The sequence below is a fragment of the Taurulus bubalis genome (assembly GCF_910589615.1).
Source record: "Taurulus bubalis genome assembly, chromosome: 2".
Classification (NCBI taxonomy): Eukaryota; Metazoa; Chordata; class Actinopteri; order Perciformes; family Cottidae; genus Taurulus; species Taurulus bubalis.
The window spans coordinates 9,853,912-9,869,681 of NC_136590.1; the positions used below are offsets into that span (position 1 = coordinate 9,853,912).

General features: G+C 40.8%; 1 protein-coding gene across 5 annotated transcripts in view; it reads left to right on the forward strand.

Annotated features, from left to right (window-relative positions):
- Window positions 1-1,387: 1,387 nt before the first annotated feature.
- The window catches only part of LOC306752063 (calcium-activated potassium channel subunit alpha-1a), a gene marked incomplete at both ends in the record, with an annotated part of 71,836 nt that continues 57,453 nt past the window's right edge, over window positions 1,388-15,770 (forward strand). For 4 of the 5 annotated variants that reach the window (XM_079235757.1, XM_079235758.1, XM_079235759.1 and 1 more), the window contains 2 exons: window positions 1,388-1,567; window positions 12,286-12,429. In XM_079235757.1, coding sequence (XP_079091883.1) covers window positions 1,388-1,567; window positions 12,286-12,429 — 324 coding nt within the window. The remainder of the gene's footprint in view (window positions 1,568-12,285; window positions 12,430-15,770) is intronic. The other variant, XM_079235761.1, reaches the window with a different exon arrangement.

The following is a 15,770-nucleotide window of genomic DNA, read 5'->3' on the forward strand; positions in this document are numbered from 1 at the left end:
AAACAGTTCAGTTAATGGAAAGCAATTTGTTGGTTTTCCATTGAAATAGTTTGTTTACTCATCTAATAATTTAAATGACAGCTTCCGTTTTTGATGGATATTGTTACCTTTTTGTGCAAGATGATGCACAAAGCAGGCTATTTGTCAAGAACAAAATCCCACAAATTGAACCGCGACAGTCTTCACCTTTTGTCCACCAGGGAGAGTAAACCCCCACTTGGTGAGACATGGTAACTTGTCGTTTTATCACTTTTCATGCCACACGTTACCATGGCTGTCTACACTAGAGAAGTACTCTAATTCACCCAGTTGTTTCACTGAGTAGCCTAATAAGTTACTACTTTAAGGAAGATGTGTATACAACCTTAATCCACACACATACATAATGAAAGTACAACATCTTCGGCTACAATACACATGTTTGTTCTCGGTTTCCCATTAATGCAAATCCTATATTTTAGAATAGTAGAATAGTAAAGGTATTGGATGCTGTTGGTTGAAGAAAAGAAGAAAAAAAAAAAACTAGTTTCAAAGTGAAAGCCGTAAACCATAAAGTTGCAATCATCAAAAATGGATGTAGCGGTCACTATAAATAACCAGACAACCAGATAAGCATCGACGTCTGCTATCGATGGCTCCGCCCCCGCTACCTGTAAATCTGCGATGCCATCTCCCGACAAATGGATGTGACAGCTGCGGCCGCCGGAGCCCGGGGAGCGGCAATGACTAAACCCGCTCTTTAACGCGAGAAACCTTCATTTTCTTTTGTTTCTCCCCAAACGAGATTTCCGTAAAGGATATATCTAAGTACTGCGACCCTTTTCAACGCGTGGCGCGCATTCAACAGTGCGCGGCTCAAGTAGCGGAGCTGCTGAGAGATGCGCTGTTAACGAGCTGGAGGAGCGAACCCATCGACTGACGAGTCTCTCCAACGCAACGATATACCGCGTAACACCGTTTCATCCGTCGGGACTGTCGGGAACATCGTCAGGTTTTTTGGGAGTTTGCACAGAAATGTGATTTATTTTGTATTTTTAATGCGCTGATTAAACGGGTGGCGCGCAATACCTGCCACGAACGCGCATCGAGAGGCGCACGACTGATATCTTGAATTCAAAGGAAGTTTTTTTTTATTATTTATTTGTTATTGCTGTGCGTGACAGCTTTCGACTCAACTTTTACGTCGTTGCTCGGTGACGCCAGATGAGAAGGTGGTTGACTTCACATGGCTGAGCCACTGGGGCATCGGGGGGCGCTGGCCGGAGGTCCCCGAGGCGCCTGAATTCCAGTTGAGGTGATTGTTTTGAGGGGGCTGGCAGGTGACCAGAGGCCGAGAATGTCGAAGAGGGAGAAATTCAACCCGGATCCTTCCGTCCACATATCCAAGATGAGTGTCATCATCCCGTTTTCCTCAGATGTGCCCTGTGACAGCAACGGCCAGCGAATGTGGTGGGCTTTCCTCGCGTCCTCCATGGTCACTTTCTTTGGGGGGCTCTTCATAATCCTTCTGTGGAGAACTCTCAAATATCTGTGGACTGTGTGCTGCCACTGTAACGGCAAAAAGAAGGTACGCCACCACACCCTAGTGAAATTACTTTTTTTTTTTTTTTTTTTTTATTACAGCCATCCAACGTGTCCAGTTTGATTCATGAAATGGGCTCCTAATGAAATCAGTGTTAAATAAATAAGGCCTCATCGACAGAGAGCATAGTGGGCTACGTGGCTTTGAATAATTAACTCTGCTCTTGGCTGAATGTCACATATAATAACAAATGGATACATTATACTAAAACTATTTCATTTTACTGGTGAACATAGTGTGATTGTTTTAGTTGCAGCTGACACTTGTTGGACAACCTTTGTTCCATTAGTTTGATTTGAAAGTGAAAGTGATCAAACCCACAAGCAGGTAATATATTATATATCATTATGTTAAACTGCTTCTCTTAGTTATATGTATTTTAATGTATTAGTTGTCTTTTGGTTGAATCTGAAAGCACCCTCTGCACAAAATGCATATAGTTGATCACATTTTTATAATCCCTTCTATTTGAGATATCCTTAAAAAAAAACATTGCCATGTGTGCTTGTATAGTGATAACACTGGAATATTGATAGGCTTACCCTAACAGACCAAAAAGAACACACACACATTATCCACCTAATATATCCTCTTGTAACTAGCTAGTTTGTTTGTGCTTGGGTTTTTTTTGTCCAGATTTTGAGATATTTCCTGCCACCCCAGAACAATGAATGAGAATTGAGTTCCATTAGTGCTGCAGGAAACTGTATTAAAAAAGATAATAATGGCAATTTGTCTTTTCCAAAAACAATGTTCTTGTTATTCTGCAGACCTTCTGTGAACATTTCCCACTGGAACTACTTTCTATCGAATAATTAGTCTCTAATAGCACTTGAGATGTTGCTATTGACTCTGTTGAAAAGTTTTCCAATACTGTGACCATCACAAACATGGAGACATAATTGGAGACATAATTTAATTTGTCATTTGGATGAACTCACACAATTTGAAGGCATTGACGGACGCACAAACTATCAGAAACTTTGGTATTCTTGGGATTTGAGACAAATGTGAAATATAATTTCAAAAGATTGTTGTAATCCATAGCCTAGCTTCCCACAATGTATTTTCCCATCAACATAGTCTGAGGTCATCATTATTTGCAGCTTGAAACCCTCCAGTGAACCATTTGTTTGACACGTCTCCAGAAGTCAGGAATAGTTTTGCCCATTCAGGACACACAGTCAGCTGTCTTACATTGTTAGATGACCAACAGACGCCCTCTTACCAATGGTGTGCATCTGCAGTGCCTCTGTGGCGGCTAACACTCATGCCACAGTGTAATCCCCAGAAATCATTTTCATAACATTTAAGGCAGGCTGCCATTAGATTTTCTGTTTCACAATTGCTACGACACCATCTGCCCCGAGGCCGGCCGCAGTCCTGCGCTGGGATAAAAGTCTTGCAGTTTCTGTGTTGTATGGAGTGCTCACCTGGCTCTAACTGTAAAGACTGTTTCTTAAAGTTTATATCCTTCTTTGTATGTTGGAGGACTAAGATGCAATAGCTGATTCAGGTGCCAGAAATGGAGCACTTTATGTAGTTACTTCAAGGATGTGCATTCATCTCTCAGACAGGCAGGGCGGATGAGGAGAAATGCCAAATGCTGCATGAAGGGTGGCGGCAACTATTGACCACTTTCATCAGTTATTAATCTGCTATTTTGGTTATTCGCTTACTCTTTAAAATGGCAAAAAAGAGCCTATTGCTAGTTTTCATAGACCAAGTTGATGTCCTTAGATCACCTTTTTTATCTGATAAACGATTCAAAACCCAAAGATATGTCAGATATAATGATGAAGCTGAGCATTTATGTTCAAGGAAAGATCGATTAGCTCAGAGGTTCAGCTCCAGTTAAAATCTTCAACAGAATCCACCAGCTCGCATCCCAGTTTTATTTAGCCATGGACAGAAATGGAACAGAAATACATCTCGGGATGAGGCTGTTGCCTTCAGGGTCCACCGTGGAACACTGTTCATGTGTGAATAAAAGAGAGCGGTCCGATTGTGTGTGCTTTTTGTTCAGATTGTGCCAAGAGAAGCTGGTGAGCTCCACCAACCTGTTGTGCTCCTCAGTGGGAGTCAGTCAGAGATGGGTCATCTTTTCACTTCCAATCCTCCCCTCTCTGCCTTTTTTTTTTTGCTCTGGCATTTATTTCGTAACTCCTGCCCCGTTTTTTTTTTCTTCTTTTCTTCACCCTCTTTTTCTCGTCCAAAAATCAACCTTCATCCAAAGTGTCAGAAATGCAGTGTCAGGCGCATATGGTATGTGCCATGTGAATCAGTGTTTTTGTTGCTAAGCAACTAGCAAGCAAAGGATTTCATTATAAGAGTAAATCTCTCTCTCTGTTATGCGGTGGACTCGGCTGTGAGATGCAGCAGGTTGTGTTGGAGGGACACCTCCCAGTCTGTGCATGTCATTAGCAGCCCAAACGTGGAGCTTTCACTGCACATTGTTATCGTTCATAGATGGGAGTTGATAGTGAGTTTCCTCCCTTTCAGTTAGTCCCGTCTGGGAGAAAGAAAGAAACTATTCATTGTAAGAGGCACTGTACTCACGATGGGAGGATGGCACGCTGTGGCATCTTCTCAGTCATTTTTATTTTCAGGATCACGGTGAGAAAGTTTCATCGCGGTGACGTGTTTTATTGTTCGTTCAGTCCGTGTTCAGGAGACCTGCTGGAGGTTTGAGACGCAAGGCAGTCATGATGGGCCCCAACACACACACACACACACACACACACACACACACACACACACACACACACACACACACACACACACACACACACACACACTCATCATTGTATAGATTGCTGCTGACTGTTTTACCCCGAAAGACTCATGTCCAACACATAAATAGAGCCTTCCCCTAAACCCATGGAACCAAGTGCAACTGCTCTGTCTGAACTGACTATATTTACGCACCTGCCATGCAACCAACAGCGGACAAAGGTAGATTGTTGTGTGTTCAAGTTATTGAAAGAGGCCCCTCGCCACCCCATATTTTTAGCCACTGCTTGGTTCTGCCAATGTCAGCCGGACATGAAATTTAGTACAAACACTCATGTTACCCTCAGGATGAATTGTAATAACTTTGGAGATTCCCTGACTTTTTCCTTTAGCACTATCAGGACGTTGACGTTTCTGGCGTGTAGAGTGAAATGTCCCGACAACTATTGGAAGGGTTGCAGTGCAATTTGCTCCGGATATTCAAGGTCCCTCGGCTTTTCATGAAGGTTCATCATCAGGTCAATGTTTTAATTTGTCCATTACTTTGATTTATGACTAAATACGTGCAAAACTAATGACATTCCCATCAGCCTCAGCTGTACTTAAGTGTTTGGTGCTAATTAACACATCTTAGCAGGCTTGCAGGGGAAACTAATATGGTGAACATGGTAACACTATTAGCATTCTGATGTTAGCATTCAGCTCAAAACATCGCTCGCATGGCTGTAGAGTCTAGAATTATTTTAAAGCGTGTATGTTGTTGATGTGGAAGTGGCTTGTTCTGCTTGTAATCTTTTCAATAATTATCATCTACTGCGTGATGTCTTTACTTTGCTACATTTATGGTTCATATTTGATTTGTATCTAAAAAGGCAGTGCCATGTGCATCTTCTGGCAGTGACTCAGTGTCCTTAGATGTGTCAGGTGCATGCGGTGGGTAGGTGGGGGTTTGAGGTTTCAGATGGAGAGTCACTCTCATGCTGCTTTAAAGTGCCTTCTGAAATATTGTAATTATGAGACGAGTGCTCATGACCGAACAGCTGTAATTACGAGTGAGAAAGTTGGAATAGCTGAGTAGCACTTTGCTGTCAACAACATCAACTACATCCGCTACCATAGGTTATTTTTAAAACAAGCACGTTTTGTTCACCATTTCTGAAACACAAACTGGCGCTCTGTTGCAGGATCTTATCCAAAATACAAGAGCCTCATTGTGTTGGTGTCCATTTTATTTGTAGCTCGGAGTGCTTTCACATGTTGTACTTGAATGGATGAATGAAAAAGAAAAAGCACTTGAAGGCAGCATCATTTATTTAAATTCTAGACCTTCATTCTTCAAAAAAAGACGAGTTATTTTATTCTTTGTAATGTGCTTTTTGATTGGCTGTGTAATTAGGGAGGCACATATTAGCTACTTACATTGCATAATATAAGCATCATGCTGCAGCTTGGCTGTCATTGCACCATCTGGGGTCCAACAGGTCTCAGATTAACTCAAATGTTAAACATCTCGATGGTGCCAGAGCCTGCTCTGTGCTCTGCTGCTGCTTTTTGACAGTAAGACAAGAGATGCATTTGATTATGTCGGAAGGCAAGTTGTATAGAAAATGTGTACATGTTACGCAGGCGTGTGCTTTTATATTATTTTTGTGAAGAATATCACATTTAATTACTGGTAGGTAGGGTTTTTCACAGATTTCCGTGGCCACATTTCACAGTTCTGCCGTTGCATACACTTTCAACTATATGAAAAAGTTTGTGATAATGTTCACCAACAGTTGAGTCATTCATTAATAACAACACGTTTCTACTCGTGTCCAATTTTAGCTTCTGCTTCCACATACTGAGCTCAGTTAAGCTGCTGACTGCATGGAGGCTTAGTTTCTCTGCTCTTTTATTTATATCTATCTATCTATCTATACCAAATCATTGGGATTCATTCAGCAATTTATTGATTGAAAAGACGTGGGCTCAAGTGACTTCACACGGAAGAGGGGCTATTATATCAGTTATGAGACTCGGATATTTCAAGAAGATTTTCCTCTTCTGAGAATGTCTTGATTTATTATTAATTGATTTATATTAATGTATTTTTAAATAATTGATTCCCTTTTGCCGAAAATTGTGTCACGAGCCACATGTTAGACTCAAACTTAATGGGCTTGTCGTTTGAGAAATGATCATGGTGGATCCCGAGAATAGGGGAGTAATGTTGATCAATGACCTCTGGTGTCAGGGGGACTAGATTTAGGCGAGATAGTGGAACCTATATTTGGAGGATCTGACTATTGATCAAAGTGACGAAGAGGAGATGACCTGCCTGAGTGGGTGTAATGACTACATCTTCTTCTCTGGTGTCTGCAGCTACATTAAAAATGTATCCTTTCATTTCATTAAAATAAAGTCCAGCGGAAGATGTGTTTAACCCTCTTGGTGTGTACTAAAACTTTTACGAAAGTAAATATCACATCCACAAAACGCTTCATGATCAAACCTAAATCAATGTTTGTCCTGCAGGAAGGAAATAGACAATTAAATGTAAAAAAAAAAGTGCAGTTCCCTCAATCTCCACATTGAAGGCTTCTTTCTGCATGTGACCTCAAGATGACCCTTGTCCTTTTTAAAGAATAATTGGACAGAAGCATGTCATGAATCACAACTCATTAATCTTTGATCTTCTCCTTTACTGGCATTTTCTAAATACCATGGCCAGTGTGTTTTTAGTGTGCATTTTTAGATTTGGTCATTAAAGTGCTCGGGGATAACAGCGGGACGCCAATTAGGCCTTAACCGCTTCCCTCACACAGCCTGTGTCACTCCATTCATTGAAGCCGAGAAGTGCACCGTCACATGAACACATCGGGTCAAGTGTTTCACAGAGTTGTGTTCAGACAAGAATGAACTGCAAAGTGTTTTGAAAAGAAAAGAATATTTCCTGCACACTGTCCATCACATGTACACACTTTGTTTACGGCAACCATTTTGGAGATAAAAACAAACATGAATTGTAAATATATGTAGTTAATTTACCAATATTGTTTGACAACTTTTCCCCCCAAAAAATTAGTCCCATAGGCAATCTCCAAATGGAATAAAGCCCAATAATCACAATACTAAAATCATTCTTCTGTATAATCAAATGTACAGGAACATCTTAAATGTACAGCGTTCCCATCTATACCAAGACAACCTTAATTATATGAAGTTTTAGTCATACAGTTTGATTTGTAAGAAATATGTACTCGCTGTCAAATTCCATAAAGCACTGTTAGTTATGAGATTGACTGAAGCTAGCTAACATTTTTCTCTTCAGATTTCTTCTGTATTTTTACTTTAAAAAAAAGTATTTCAATGATGTATTATTGCACCTCCATAAGGTTGAGGGACTTGCAAGAATTAAAGACAGAAAAAAGGTCAAAATCGAAGCAGCAGAGGCTGAGATAACTTTTTCATATTTTTTTCTTCTTCACTTGAGCCTTTATTTGATAGTGATAGTCAAGAAAGGGGAAGATAGTTGAAGATAACTTGACTTTCAGTCCCTAGTATGGGTCAAGTGCCAAAGAAACACTGAATCCTACACTTCCCATAATGCAACTGGACAGCGTCTTTGACTTGTGCCCCTCTCTTCTATGCTGCAGTTTATGGTGCAGATTTTCTGTTGTATTTAATTTTTTTTTAAGCTTAAATCCCGATAACCCTCATGACATCACTATGACATCAACAGGTTTACTTTATCTTACTCAAGAGAGCTTTCACAAAACCACAGAAGAAGAAAGTAACATTTCAGTCATAAATAAATGTAAAATCGGTAGAAAATTCCTTTTTAAATAAACACAATAATTCCTAAGTAATAATAATTACATTATTATAATTATTAACAAATACTCCCCCATAGCTCTTGACATGAATCTGAGTCTTAAGACTTGCATCATCTGAGAATATTGAAATGTGTCCACTAAGCTTGATTTATTATCGAGTGGCTTATTTAACCAATTTGAATTCCATGGGCAATAATACATCAAGCCTAAATGCTCAATTTGTTATTGATTATGCTCGCTATATTTCATGAAGCAGCAGAGGAGGCAATATATTACTCAGCAGGATCGCATATCAATAATTACTGCAACATTAATAAAGAGGAAATACTTAGCACTTTGTACTTCATTGTTTCAGGCCCTGTATAGTATTCTTATTGCATTAGACAACGTATATTTAGTGATTTTATGGGTCGCTTAACATGCTTGGACTCTTGTTTGTCATTATAACATAAATATAATATTCCTAAATGATATTTCACTATTATCAATATTGTATTTTGTGACTTTATCCAACGCTCAATTATTAAACATGGGTACAGCTACTCTGTGATATACTCATCGTATGATGTCAGTATATTGTGGGGACTGTCGAGTGATTATAACACTTTAACTGAAGGGCTTGCCAAGCTTTATGTTGCTTCACAGTTTAACACTCATTCAACAGGCTGCTGACTGACGAGGCCCCCGACATGTTCTTTTCCCTTCGAGTCTCTAACCTGTAGTCTGATCCACTCACCCTGATCTCCTTCAGGGGATTCTAAACTGAGATTTAACTTAAATTCCCCCAGAGGCTCTGTTTCATGACTTGGCTAATGAGTTTTTTTTTATTTTTTCAAAATAAATGATGTAGCTTTGGAAAGTCTTAGTGGTGTGGATCACCGTATAAAATATCTAGTGCAAAAGTGCCTGTTTCAACCGTTTTATTCAAGCAAAAGATGCTACACTCAAATGAAAACTGTGCAGTTCTGATAGATACTGGAAACATTGCCTGGAAACAGCTGGTACCTGTTGCCTTGACTTGTCCGTTCCTGCGTCTCGTTGGCTGCATTAGCTGCTAAGTGAGCTGGACATGTTATTATAGTGTTTTCCGGTTAGTGCTGCAGGGCTCTGGACAGGCTGTAGGAAGAGTAACATGGCCTGCTGGTGGTCCTGCTTATCTCTGACTAATGGCTCTGAACATGATTGAATTACTTAGTACAGACAGCTATTTCGTAATAATGATGGAGAGGGTCAAATGTGTGGCTTTTATGTGGGCACCATTATGGCATAACCTGCTGAAACCTGTTTTTTCGTATTAAAAGGTGTAAAATATGTAAGTAGTAATATTATTTTCATCCCACCTCCCCTTTGTTTCTGAGGTAAATATTAAACTTTCTGCTCCACATTTATCTGATGGCAAAGAACAAACATTTAGCTCAAAATTGTTCATGTTTTAGATTATTTTTATTGTTTTGATAATTCGTATATTAGTCTGAAAATGGTGCAGTGTGGGTCTTAACAAGCTCTCTTCCTCTGCTAATGAGAATGTTTTTATGAGGAGATTTGCACTTTTCTCTCAACAATGCTAATGTTCTCTGTTCCTTTCTTACTGACAAGTTCACAATTAGATTTTGAAACCTTTTTGAAGTACAGTTTTAGATTAAGGAACTTTATTTTAGAGTTGAATCCTACCTTTCTTAATACTTTAAAGAAAGCTATAACTATTAGGTATATTATTTAGCAAACATTACTTAAAGTATCATATCATACACATTTGGGCCTTTTATAGAGTATTTACAGCAGCAGGATGCTGTAAGTGGGATTGACTCTGTAATGCAGCAGTGTTGCTCATTAATGTGTTTTTGGACAACAATGGAGGCTCTACTATGGCATAGAGAAATAAGTGATATCAGGCTAAAGCGTCAGTCAATAGTACTTGCCGTGCATTAAGTAAAATAGATATATCACTAGGCTAATTCTCTAAAAACACATGAAGGAACCAAACCTTTGTACTGGAGTTTATTTTAAGTTGCACTTGTGTCCTGCTGCCATAATTACTCACTAGCTCACCCAATCCATGGCTAAAAATAGTCTCCAACAAATACTGTTTGAGTAAACTTGCTAAAAACTATAATCCCAGCTGTTTTAGGAATTTGTTTACCACTCTGTAAAAGTCAAGCTGTGTATTTGTGAGCCGTTTGTATACATTTACGTCTTCAGTTGGAACAAATTGACCTTGCACGGCATCACTAGATCACAGAAAAATCCTTCTCGTCAGGCTTCAAGTGATGCGTTTGCTTCTGAACTACAAAAGTTCGGATCAATCCTGTGGCTGTCCTATCCTGGGGACGCGTAGCCCATTTTGCATCTGGACAATGTGAGATATTGGACATTAACTCCACACGGCACAATGGAAACCATATAAACTGTACCTTTTTAACTGTGAACGGTTATTTCATCCCCCCTCTAACTATGTAAAGTGCATCAACTAATCCCACATGACGAGCAGAGCTGCAGGAGGAAGGACCCAGAGAGAATGATGTGTGACACCATTAAGGTAGATGAGGAGGAGGAAGATGTCACAGGGTAAAGAACTGAGTTGTGTTAGCCTCGAGGCTGTGGGGTGTTTCATCAGGGAGCATGGCTAACTCCTGCATCCTGTCTCGATTTCCTGCTCTGTGAATCATGCCAGTCCCAGCAGACAGACAGCCATACAGACAGACAGGAGGAGAGACAGGCAGGCAGGCAGGCAGGCAGGCAGCCCACTCAGCGGAGCAGAAACACCAGGAGCTCAGTGGCTGCCATGGATACACTCCTGGAGTCTCTTTGCTGCTCTCACTCTGTATGTTTTCTGTATGCATGTGTGCATGCATGTGCGTGGGTTTATTTTTGGGTACCTTGAGCTTGGTCACGATAGTAAAAATGGTGCATAAATTATTTTGAAGTGGTGTTTTTTTTAGAAGTTGAGCAGTTGGTCATGTTGCTTGTTTCGCATAGCTGTCAATCAAACAAAAAAACGTAGGTGGTACTTTCTTTTAACTAAGTTTGGATTTCTGTTGGTGCGGATCGAAGCAATGTATTTAGAATACAACGAATAATGTTACAATGTTTAATGTCAAAGGTCACAATCACCCAAGGAAGATTATCACATGGCGCTGCAGTTTATGGAAGCTTGAAAAGTTATGTTTTTCAGCTCCTTGTTTGGGTTTTATTAACCATTATTTTAGACTCAGACAGAAAATATTAACATCATGGGGCATTTGGAGGTTAAAGCTGCACTAATCAGTATTCATAGAGAAGAAAATTATGATTATAAATGAGTCAACTACCAGAAGTAATATTCTTTACTGATTAGGGTGAACAACTAGATAATTAGCCGTTTGTGTGCCAATATCAGCTTTACAAGTGTTAAAGCTCCTTTGAGCTCGTAGTTTTGGTTTTAGGGCCCGAAACTTCCCCGTTTTGGTTCATTCTCCACGCTTCCAATAGCAACTGGATTTTACTGACATGCTTCCAATAGCAACTGGATGTTTGGGAAAAAGCTCAGATGAACCTTGTCTGAAGGCATGCCGAAGAACAAACGGACAAAGTTAGCGACTTGCTGGTGGTGAACATAGCTAACTTTTGAGTAAAAACAAATTAGAACCCCAAAACTGTTCGCTGTACTGTTTTGTACTTTTTGCTAATTGATGTTTCTGCTTTTACTCCCAGCGAATGATATAATATTACACCTGTCATACACAAACATTATTACACTATAGAAAAATAACTTTGTAGTCAAATGCACTCAAGCTCCTATTTCTTTTTAAGCACCTTTTAACTTGGATGTAATTTCTAGCTGTTGTCACACACTGAAATCAAATGCCTGGATGCTAGTTGGACAGCAGCTTGGTGTCCACAAATATGTTGAGAAATAGTCGGAAAATATTTATCTTGCAACAAACTGATATTGCAGTGGATCACATATTTTCCCATGCATGAGGATCTTTCCTGGGATTGATCCACCGTCACAGAAAAAAGGCTGTTAGGTAATGGGTTGACGGATAAAGGCTAGGCTATCGTTGCAATCAATAATAATTTCAAAACTGACATTAAATGTGAACAAGTTTATTGTTAAACTCTTGTCAAGTGTCATATTTTTCACTGTTGGCCTCTGCATCCTTTTCTCTGCAGGACGTCCATCGGCTCTCCACAGGCGATGGCATCAAGCGCATCAACAAGGACGACCCGGCGGCCAGCGAGGTGGGCTGGATGACCTCGGTCAAAGACTGGGCCGGAGTCATGATATCGGCTCAGACACTGACGGGAAGAGTCCTGGTGAGTTCACACACGGTCGTCATCCTTTGTTTATTCTTTGATTGACATCTTGGGCTACTTTAGCCTACATGTAGCAGGCCGTCGGTGAAGACGTCAGTGAGATGAAGCGTGACAGCCGATCTCGATCGCCCCCCAACTTCCTCGTGACAGCTAGGCATTCAGGTTGAACTCTCTCATATTTTTGTCAATGAAAGGGCCTTGTGGAAAATATGTGTTTATTAAAGGACAGGCCAGAAACCTTGCTGAGGAGGAGCTTTTGTCTAACAAGCCACAAATCGTGCACACTTATATTTTCCTTTTATAATTTATTTCTGCTTGTGTCACACATAAATACACCATGTTGAAGTGCATGTTCGTGGTAGCTTATCTCTGTCAGAGAGGCGGACCCATCAAAACAAAGCCAGGGGAAAAAAAGAGGAGAGATTTAAAGAGTGTATTAAGGTCACACACCCCATAATGCCCTCAGATAGCAGAGAGAAACAGATCCAGAAGGACAGAAGGAAGGAGGGAGGGAGGGACGGACATCTACAGTTTACCAATTGCATTCGCTCAGCTGAAAAGGTTACCATGGTGCCTGGCGTGTCTGTTGACAGTGTCATGTGGGAAACTCATGCCTTTTCGACCACATGTTATGAGATCCTTATCATATCCTTTTTTTTCACTGTAACCTGTCCCACTGGACGGGACGTCATTGAGTCGAGGACACTTTCAGTATGATGGAGTTTCTGCTGCATTTGTTTCCTTCTTTCTTTTTATGTTACCAGAGTGTTTGATGATTTGGATGTAAGTGCTTGGCAATGCAACAGTAGGACCGAGGAGTGATGACATGAAATGGCATGAGTGGGAGCACCATGCCAAGGCTTGCCGCAGTGCTCAGGGCTGATCCCACTTTGTCCCACCCCACTATATGTGGCGCAGCGTCCCCAGTTGGCTCGGTACATGCAGGTTATTAATCACGAATGTCGGGTGGGCAGCCACACTCAAGCATAATGGTTTGATGTGGAATATTAACTAACCACTTTGTTCCTGTTTGTGGGACAAAGAGTGTATGTGTGTGTGTGGGGAAGGATTGGGGGGGGGGGCTGTTTTGTTGTTTTGTTTGTTCATTTAAAAGGTCTCTCACTGTGATAAACACTTCATGTCAAGTGCTTTTACTCATAAAATGTGCATCGCGTTTGTATGATAATGTTCCTGCTTTTGGGGTATGTTGTCATTTAAAACGCAGTGAAATGAAACATTTGCTGTTGTTGTGAGATGATGTGTGTAGCCGTAAGCTTCTGCAAGGAGGTGATTAATACCGAGAACGAAAGAAAACCCTTTTTTTTTTTGCTCTCAGTTTGGGCTAAAAACGGCACATTTTCTTCATCTTCCTCCAAATGTCACATGAAACTCTGATGACTCAGGCTGAACTCAGGTTGTCCCCACGGCATCGTCTCCTAGTTTGTCCCGAGCACAGACGCTCGGGATGCCGAATGGTGACGGCAACATATTGCTAACAGAAGCTGGACATTAGCTCCGCTGCCATCCTGCATTACCTTGTTTTTCACTTTAAACCATCAACGCTCCCCTCAATTCATACATGTGTGTTTGTGTGTGTGCAGCTCAAGTGCCCTGTCTCAATGATGGCTTGACACACAACCGTTCAGCGAGCTCTCGTCTGTAACCATGGCAACTGCAGCTTACCTAAACACGGCAGATGTGTGTTTTCTATGTCAGCCTGTTTAGGGGGCACATTAAAGCCTATTTCCAGGCCATCTGAGAGGGACCTTTACCAAAGAGTAAGGGCATGGGTTGGCTTCAGTGAAAAGGTGTGTGTGTGTGTATTATTATGTTATGCATCCATCTGTGTGTGTGTTTGTTGAGCTGCTATTCCTACATCCTCACCCACGTTGTTGTTCTCTTTAAAAACATAGTTTTTGCAAACAGCCTGCTTGCTCTTGAAATATCCTGAAACTGCTTTTTACTTCAGGGTTTTATTGCGTGCCTGTTTTAAACTCGCAGCCTTCATTAATAAAGCAAAGTAGAGGCTGAGTTGATTGTTTTTTAACTTCACTTTTTCATTCCCAGGGAGTAGACAATTCCAACGAATCTCAGCTCTTCTCCCTGATGCACTCGGTGCATGTGAATCCAAGCGGAATGCGTGCCCTCTAATTAATTTTACCAATTAAACCTGCTTACATTCTTAAGAGTAGATGTGGATGCAGTCAAGGAGAGAATACATATTAAGCCTTACAGACGAGTCAAACATGGATTATGCAAAAAAGGCAGCTCGGCTCTGGGATGCCTGCAATATTTTGAAATTGTGATGGAGGTTATGGATCAGTCAAGCAGACATTGGTTGATGTCTCTGCAGACTCAATTACTTATCTATCTCGTTCCTGTTTCGGAATGGTATTTACAGGGAGAAAAGATAATAAATGAGACAAACAAGCAACAAGAAAATTTGTTTTAAGATGCTTCCATCAAAGGTGCATAATCACCAGTAGAACCTTGAATAAAACACACTCGATGTCTCAAACTCAAAGGACCAAACTCTAAGTATAGTCATAAATCATAAATCTCTGTTGAATATTTCTGTTCAATTAACATCGACCTCAGGAAGAGAAGCTGTTACTCTGGTAACGACTAATGGAGCTCCAAATAAAAAAGCTGGTAAATGTTTAAAGTGCGCAACACTGGCCTCGGACAGCTTCTTCGTAGGAGGTTAATGTTTTTATCACATTAAATACATTTCTCTCTCTTTTTGTAATCGGGTGTTTCAAACTGAAATGTTATGTATTAACCTATTGCAGCATGGCCCGTTTCATCCAAATGTGATCCTCGCTCCACATTGTTTACCTGTGGATGTGGAGTGATGAACAGGTGCAGGCTGACCTGCAGAAGGCCCAGAGGCCCGTTGTTCATATGCCTGGCTGGCCTCGCAACTCAGCAGATTGTAAAAGATCAAACCTTGCCTTCAGGGCTATTTGATTAGCAGGGAGGACACTTGCCTATGACCTTTAAGTCTATAAAGGTTTATCTGCTGGAAATCAGTGCACCACTCCTCCTGCACTCTCATAAAGCAGAAAAAGCAAGTCCTCGTATTCATTCTCTAATTTCAGATCAGCAGCATGCTGTGTATAGGGACATGGTTTCCCCCAGATTGGGGACACTCAAGGATCCCATCTGTTACTTTATCCATTATTGCATTTCCCTTCCCCCAGCAGTCACTTTTGCATCATACAAGATCATCCGTCCTATTCATCAAGAATGTCATCATATTACTGTTTGCTCTCGTCAAAACAAACACAACTCGCGTTGGGGGCCGAACAGGTGGCCGCAGTGTGTGCCTACAAACTCAG